Consider the following 8276-nt stretch of genomic DNA (forward strand, 5'->3'; position numbering starts at 1 on the left):
ACATGACACACCTACATACACTCACACATGCACACCCCCCACACCATGACCACACAACACTATGATGACACACCACACTTATACTATATTCACACATACACCATATACACACAGCATGACTACACACACACACACACACACACACATGCACACCCACCCACACACCCACACCATGACCACACACAAACACAACACCATAATGACACAGTACCACACTTACACCACATTCACACATACACCACGTACATATAGCATGACTACAGACACAAGCGTGCACACACACACAGACCATGATTAATTATACACAAATACACCGTGACCACATAGACACAACATCATGATAACACACACACCACACATATGCCATATACATGTAACATGATTACACACATACATTAGATACAATAACACCATGATTACATGAAAGTACCCCCTCACTCCCACCCCTGCATACCATGATCATACACCACAAACATACCATGACCACACACATCACAATACACACACATGTATATTATCACATATACACATACACCACACACCTATCATGACTACACACACATCAGACACATATACACCACACACTAACACCATGACTACACAAGAATACCCACCCCATAACCACACGCATGCACACATGCACACTATCACCTTGCTTGTTTCTTCCTTCCTTACCCTTTGACCCTGTAGAATTCTCTTCCACACTCTGGGCCCACATTTTCTTAGCTAAGGACTGTCAACTCCTCCGTGGTCTGAGGGGTAGGCATGAAGCAGGTACCCTGTTTATTCCCCATATTCCTCATCCTGTACTTTATTTATTTGCATGCAGACAGGCTCTTACACAGTAGCCCAAACCTTCTCTGAACTCACTTCACAATTGAGGATGATGACTTTGAACTTCTGATCCTCCTGCCTTCACCTACCTCCCCAGTGCTGGAATGGAGTTGAAAGTTTGGCTCCTGTCAAGCCAGCTCTGCCAGCTGAGCTCCATCTGCTGAGCCAACCTGCCTGCTCAGCCAATGTTTTCAAAAGGAGTACTTTGGGCTGGAGAGATGGCTCAGTGGTTAAGAGCACCAACTGCTTTTCTGAAAGGTCCTGAGTTCAAATCCCAGCAACCACATGGTGGTTCACAACCATCTGTAATGAGATCTGATGCCCTCTTCTGGAGTGTCTGAAGACAGCTACAATGTACTTACATAGAATAAATAAATAAATCTTCAAAAGGAGTACTTTTATTTATTGTTGGACAAGTTCACACATGTAAACAGTGTATCTTGATCCTATCCACCCTAACTCCCTTTCCCACCCATGCCCTGCACCTCAACATGATCTGCCCCTTCTGTGTTCTCTCCTTTAGCATTGCTAACCCTGTGAGTCTAGTCAGAGCTGGCATTAGAATGCTGCCCGAGCTCATCCAGTGTTTGTAGTGCCTGCTCTGCATGCTCTGGGCACACAGACATGGCAGCCTGTTTGCACCTGCAGGGCTCACAGGCTCACAGTTGTCCTTGAGGGTATCAGTGTGTGAGAAAATGAGCTAGAAAAACTGTCCTGACCATGGTGAACATGGGAGCACAACCAGGCTGGAGGAGGGACAGGAAAACTTCTTGGGGGCTAGATCTGCACTGTCCACATAGCAGCAGGCTTACTGTCTTCTTGCCAAAGGATGTCTAGAGCTGACCCAAAACACTGAATGAGCTGCTTTCAGCGCTGACCTGCAGAAGGTCCTTTGCCCTCCTTGGATTTATTGCCCGTGACTAGGCCCTACCTCGGTCATTAAAACCAAAATCGCCAGGAGTTTCCCCAGCACATTCAGTATGCTGCCAACTCGCTCCTCCACCCTCTCAGGACACAATAAGCTCTGGTTCCTGACCTTAGTTGTCCTTGTGGTCCTGGCTCAGACGTCCCCAGGTAACCAAAATGGTGGTGAGATGGGGAAAGGGAGAGTGTCATCCTACCTGCTGAATCTTTGGGCACGTGAGAGCCTTATTATGTTTGTGTCTTTAAGACTCAGGATGTAGCTTGGTGGTAGAGCTGCTTGGGGAATGTGTGTGAGGCTCTGGATACGATCTCCAGTACTGGGACAGAAGGAAGAGGGAATGGAGGGAGGGAGGGAAGAAAAAAGGGAGAGAGAAGGGGAGCAGGGGGAGAATGAAGGGAGTGAGAAAGGGAGTGAAGAAAGCAAGAAGGAGTAGAGGGGAAAGATGAAAAGACGGACTGTATGGAGGGAGGAGAGAGGAGGAAGGAAGAGAGGAGGGGAGAAAGGAAGAGAAGACTGAAGAGGGTATGAGGGAGGAGAGAATAGGAGAATAGGAGAGAACAGGAGAGGGAGGTAGGTGGCAATAGAAGGAGGGAGAAGAGAAGAAACGGGGAGGGGGTAGAGACAGGGATGTGCTTTCCTGTGGGCTGCCTGTGGTCACACTGATGCTTCTCATTGAGGGGACTGGAGAATGCAGGCAGAGAGCAAGCAAATCCTTGTCCCCTGGCAACAATGCCTTTGCTCCCAACATCTCCAGTCTGATCCCAGGTTCCCACTTCAACCCTCACCACTGGTCCCATCCCTTATAGTAACCAATGTATTTACTTCATCTCCCCTTTGAAGCAAGCAGAGGAGGCATTTTGCTCTTAGAATATGTGTTGGGAAATGCATGGGCAGATGTTGGGAGTCTAGAGGCTCATCCTAGGCTTCAGACATGGAGCTGTTGTTAGGGCAGAAGATTATGTGTGGCAGCCAGAGATCAACATCAGATGTCTTCTGCTCACTTTCCACGTAATAATAGTTATTATTTTTATTAATAACTATTATAGGATAATGGTTGCAGTTGTCCTCTGAGTTCACTATGTAGACCAGGCTGTCATTGAACTCAGAGATCCACCTGCCTTCCAAGTTCTGGGATTAAAGATGTGTACTATACCATGCCTGATACTACCTTATTTTTGAGACAGCACTATTTCTATGCCTGGACCACACAGAATGGGTCGGCTGGTTGGCCGGTGAGCTCCAGGGACCTACCTGTTTGTACTGCCCCAGCAACGGGCTACAGATGTGTGGTGCTGTGCCCAACTTTTCTGTGGGTGCTGGCTGCCCAAACCTCCATCCTCATGAGTGTGTCTCCTGCTGAGTGATCCCCCAGCCCAAGTTCCTGGCTTTGCTATTGGATCTCTGATTGTTTTAGACAGTAGGGGGAGGGGAGGAATCCATGGTTACCATGGATTGCAAACTGCTTAAACTCTGGAGAGGGCAGTTAGGGCAGAAGAGACTGCTGTAGTTAGGACATTTCAGAGAATGCCAGCACACCGTCTGCAGAATCCTAACATGGGGAAGAGGAACTTAACCTGAGTTTGTTTTTTCCAGTTTTAGTGTCCTGGGAGAGAGAACTCAGATTTACTTCCTAGGAGAGGACTTGGGGAGAGACAAGGAGAGAGAATTTGTAATTTATACTGGGGTCTCAATTTCTCCCCGAACCTACTGTTCTCCCGGGTCTGCCAACACTCTCGGGATATACAAGTGTGTCTTCTTCACCAAGTTCCTCTCTGTTCACTGTGATAGAGGGATGGTTCAGAACCTGCTTTTATGGCATGGGGAAATGCAGGCGCGTATGCAAGGCCAATGAGAAGAAGAAAGAGAGGTGTGGAGAGAAGACTTTTTGCTGTCTGGGAGAAAAAAGGTCAAAACTATCAAACATCCCAGCAAACAAAGAACGAAAAAGGAATGGTATGTATCTGTTTCAGACTTCTGGCTTCAGAGCTTCAGTTGTCATCATGACAAGTCAGGGACACATACAATACCCTATGCTGGAGCTTCTGAGGGTTCATTAATCAATGTTCATTGCAAAAGGGTCTTGACATGGGTCATCGAGTGTCCTATTTTCCATAAGGATCATACACTTAACTTAGGTTAACATGCCTCTAAACTCCCGTAGAAGTGAGGAGGGTGCCGAGGAAATCTGGATGCTTCCACAGGCTGTGTGCTTAAGCTTCTTTACCAAGCATGGCTTCCACTCATCCTTGAAATGGAACTCTCAGGCTGGACTACCAATTCAAGATATCTTTTAAGCTCCATTCTTCAGATCACCATGAGCAGACACTGCTTTCTCTGTCAAAGGGGAGAAGCAGTAGAAATCGGCCTATAGTCCACTAAAGTGTATAGGACACACTTCTTGGTCCTTACTGCCTATCCTATACATGCATGACCTTTCAACAACCTTCAAGCCAATGACCCTCCAAGTTGGTCTCTAGGGCACCTGCTCACCACTTCCTGCTGTCTTAGCTACTTTTCCCAACACTGTGATGAAATGCTCCTAACCAAAGCTATGTAAGAAGGGAAAAGCTTAATGTGACTTACAGTTACATTAAGGGATTCCTCCTGCCACAGCAGGAAAGTAGAGCATCAGGAGCTTGGGGCAGTTGTATCCACAGCCAGGAAGCAGAGAAGGATGGCTGCATGTTCAGCTCTCCTTTTAGAAACACAGTCCAGGACCCACTTCCCAGCCCCGAGTCAGGGTTGCTCTTGGCATTTCTGTTGACTTTCCCTCACTGGCATGCCTCAAGTCCTGTGTCTTCACAGTGACTCTAGATCATGTCGGGGTGACAATCCAGATGAACAGTCACACCTCCCTCTACTATTCTAGTTGGGCAGTCACATGGCAAAAAAAGTGTATAAACTTAATTCCAAACCTCAGTCCCCCAGAATGTGAGGCTTGGAGAGAGGGTCTTTAAGGAGGTAATGGAAGTTAAATGAGAATGTTAGGGTGGGGTCCTAATGCTGTGTGATTAGTGTTCTTGTGAGAGGAGACTTGAAACTAATCATTTGTACATAATTATAACACACAGAATCATCATGCTAAGATCTGAGAAGATTCAAGGCATTGGCAAGCAGAGGAGAGAGGCCTGCGGAGAACCAATCCTCCTTTGACTTCATCCCCAGAATTCTGAGAAAATAAACTTCTGTTCTTCAACTCACCCAGTTTGTGGTACTTTCTAATGGAAATGAATGTGAACATCCTATGACACTCGTACCCTAAATGTTTTCCCAAACTCCAAATCTGAAAGTTTTAATTTTCATCTTAAAGCTTTCAAAAGTGGGGTTGCGGCGACGGCTCTGTTGGTAACATGCTTGCCGTGCAAGCTTGAGGACTCAAGTCTGATTCTCTGACTCACTTGGAAAAGCTGGGTGATTTCAATCCCAGTGTTGGGGAGCAAAGGTGGGAGGCTCCTATCCAGCCTAGCCTACTTGTTGAGTTCCAGGATACTGAGTGTCTTTGACTCCAGAAAAAATTGGAAGGTGGTTGGCACCTAATCAGCAGCAACTCTTTTTGTTTGCCTCCTGTTGCTACAGCAAACACTACGACTAAAAGCAACTTGGAGTGAAAGAGTCTATTTGATTTAAGGTTTACAGCACACCATTAAGGGAAGCAGGAACTCAAGGCAAGGGGCTGGAAGCAGGACCTAGAAAAGAAACCATGAAGGGATGACGCTTGCTTCCACTCACTTTCAGCCACTCAGGTCTTGAGTTTAACTGTGCCACTTCTTGCTCCTTTCTAAATCTGGATAATATGCCTCACAAAACCACCTTACTGTCCCATTCACAAGTGGACAAAAAGAAAGCAGAACTTAAGCAGGGTCAAGGAGATGGTGCAATGGGTGAAGTACTTGCTGTTTAGGCATGAAGTCCTGACTTCCGATCCCCAACATCATGTCAAATCTGCGTGTGATAGTACATGTCTGTCACCCACCACTGGGAAGGTAGGGGTAGGTGGCTCCCTGGGGATGGCTGTGTTAGCATCAGGACATCCAAAGCCTGTGGAGATGTATGGGCGGGCCCACAGACCTGTTGCCAGGGCAACAGCCACCATATTCCCAGAAACCATTAGGCTCACCTCCCACATTTACCTGTGGCTGGAACATTTCCTCCATCTCTCTCTCTCTCCTCTCTTTCCACACCACTACCCCCACCCTCTCTCAATTAAGCCTCTTACACGTGGAACTGTTTGGGCCTAGTGTGGTATGATCTGACGCGACCCACCGCTCCAACACATCAGGCTGGTTAGCCAGTTTAACTGAAACAGCAAGCTGAAGATTCAAGGAGAGACCTTGTCTCAAAAAATCAGGTGGGTGATGGTAGAAGGTAAGGGGTTACTTATAGAACATGGCCCATGCAAAGGCAACTGCATCACCAACCTGGGTAGAAGCTCACAAAAGCTGCAACTCTGCAGCTCTTTACATTACCAGTGAGGGCTCTTGGGTCAGGTTCATTTTCTCCACTGACTGAAGAGTGAAAAGGCAGAAAATAAATAATGGTCATAGGAAGCTAACAAGTCAGTAAAAGCAAAAGGATACATGCACATAAATGTACATGCATGCATGCACGTGTGCGCATGCACACACACACACACACACACACGTGCACATGTACAGACACTTCACAAGTGGAGAGGGGATTCATTAGCTGAGCTCTGTGTCTCCCTGGAAGGCTGTGGATTCTGGTGTTTCTGGTGGCCTGAGATGGGTCTTTTTCACCTCATTTTGGTTCAGTCAGCTTGGACAAAGGAGAGTAGAATGTTTAGTTGATTGGCAGGCATGTCTAAGGCCTGCCTGGGATATGTCTGGGTAAGTTAGCTAGAAGGGGGCCCATGTGTGGAGAGATATCGAGGAACTCTGCCAAATATTTGTCTAGGGTGAAGAAGAAGCTGGAAGTGCACCATGTTGTTTATTTATGGTATATTTTCCTACATGACTGCCCATCAGGATACTATCAGGCTCCCACATGCCTCTATCTGTTTGACTTACAGGAAGATTGACAAGTCAGAGTGTGTCTTCAGCCTCCTTACTGTTTATATAACCTGGGTGGGGTGGGGATAGAGGTGTGTGTTGTGAATCTGGTACATTTCAGGAACTTCCTGAGGCTTGTCAGTTGCTTGCTACCTGAGTCTTAAGCCTTCCTTTGGAACTTCTTAAGCTTTTTCCAAGAATGTTTCAATTTAGCAAAAATCGCTAGGCAGTAAGACCTCTGCCCTAGAAAGCAGGCATGAAACAAAGCATGTACCCTGACACTTCATTAGGTAATTCCAGGTTGTAGATGGAAATGTTACCAGTTGTACACAGTTTAGTAAGAAAAGACTTCGTTGCTTGGTCAACAAGAATGCGCAGGAAGTAGAAGCTACTTACTGACTCATTCCTTCTTTTCTTCCTTATTGATTGGTTTGCCTCATCAGCACCCACCCTTCCACCAGCACCCCCTGAGCAGCTATTGCAGACAGCAAATCTGATTCCCCAAGTTGTAAGAGTTCCCTAAAAATGGCGAAAATATCTAGAAGCTCTGCAGATCTGCTGCAGCTCCCATTCCAATGAATGAGCATGGCACAGGTGTTCTTCTAGACCCCTGACCCCTAGAAAGAATGGCAGAGCTGGAAGTTAGAGAATCTAAATGACAGTTTGAAAATATGGTCCCATGCATAATTGTCAAGACCAGAAGTTTATGCCTTAATATTTAATGACATTTGTCTCAATCACTTTTCTATTGCTTTAAAGACGCCATGCCCAAGGCAATTTATAGAATAAAGACTTTACTGGGGACTTGCTCTTTCAGACACTCAAAGTCCATGACTATCATGGTGGAGAGTATGGGCTCAGACACGCAGGCATGATGCTGGCACAGTAGTTGGGAACCTTACATTTTGGTCCATAAGTAGGAGGCAAAGAGCACATTGGGAATGGCAAGGGTTTTTGAAGCTCAAGTGACACACCTCCTTTAACAGGGCCACACCTTATAATCCTTCCCAAACAGTTCCACCAACTGATGACCAACTTTCAAACGTATGAACCTGTAGAGGCCATCCTCACTCATCCACAGCTTTTTACCTGTTTTTTAGATGATAAAAATGCATGCGTGTTGTTTTTAGAGATGTTTTAGGTTTGTTCAGAAGATAGAACTTTCATGCTGTACAAAGCTTATGTGTCACTGAGGAAGAGCTCATCTGTCAATTATACTCCTTACTATATTGTGCTTTTTTGCATTGTTTTGGTCACTTGATTGAACCAAGTTAACTGGATTTTTATGTGTCTCCAGATTCCTCAGCACTATTGCTTCCTAAAGCTTTTGTCACTCACTCACAGATATCCCAGACCAAAAGACCAGTAGCTTACACCACCCAATGCTGAGTTAGCATCTGAGACCAACAGAAGGGATCTCTCTTAGCTGGGACTGCCCCATCCCCAGGCTCCCACGGACATGTTTGTAAAGTCCCTTGATTGATGAATTTCTTTTTTTTTTTTTTTTC

At 46.0% G+C, this 8276-nt stretch overlaps 1 protein-coding gene and 1 long non-coding RNA gene across 2 annotated transcripts in view; one reads left to right on the forward strand and one right to left on the reverse strand.

Annotated features, from left to right (window-relative positions):
- The window catches only part of LOC116092448, a 31295-nt gene extending 28187 nt beyond the window's left edge, over positions 1-3108 (reverse strand). The window contains exon 1 of the long non-coding RNA XR_004119268.1: positions 3011-3108. This is a non-coding gene — a long non-coding RNA (uncharacterized LOC116092448). The remainder of the gene's footprint in view (positions 1-3010) is intronic.
- Defb115 (defensin beta 115) lies at positions 1809-4958 on the forward strand. The gene is made up of 3 exons (XM_031373705.1): positions 1809-1908; positions 3548-3712; positions 4831-4958. The coding sequence occupies exons 1-3, from the start codon at positions 1815-1817 to the stop codon at positions 4842-4844; spliced, it is 273 nt and encodes a 90-aa protein (XP_031229565.1). The 5' UTR covers positions 1809-1814; the 3' UTR covers positions 4845-4958.
- Positions 4959-8276: the final 3318 nt, after the last annotated feature.

The sequence above is a fragment of the Mastomys coucha genome, unplaced genomic scaffold (genome assembly GCF_008632895.1).
Source record: "Mastomys coucha isolate ucsf_1 unplaced genomic scaffold, UCSF_Mcou_1 pScaffold15, whole genome shotgun sequence".
Lineage (NCBI taxonomy): Eukaryota > Metazoa > Chordata > Mammalia > Rodentia > Muridae > Mastomys > Mastomys coucha.

Coding starts and splice junctions, on each gene's coding strand:
- Defb115 (XM_031373705.1), top strand. CDS start 1,815: ATGCTGCCAACTCGCTCCTCCACCCTCTCAGGACACAATAAGCTCTGG. Junction 1,909..3,547: donor CCTGGCTCAGACGTCCCCAG/GTAACCAAAATG, acceptor TCACTGTGATAG/AGGGATGGTTCAGAACCTGC.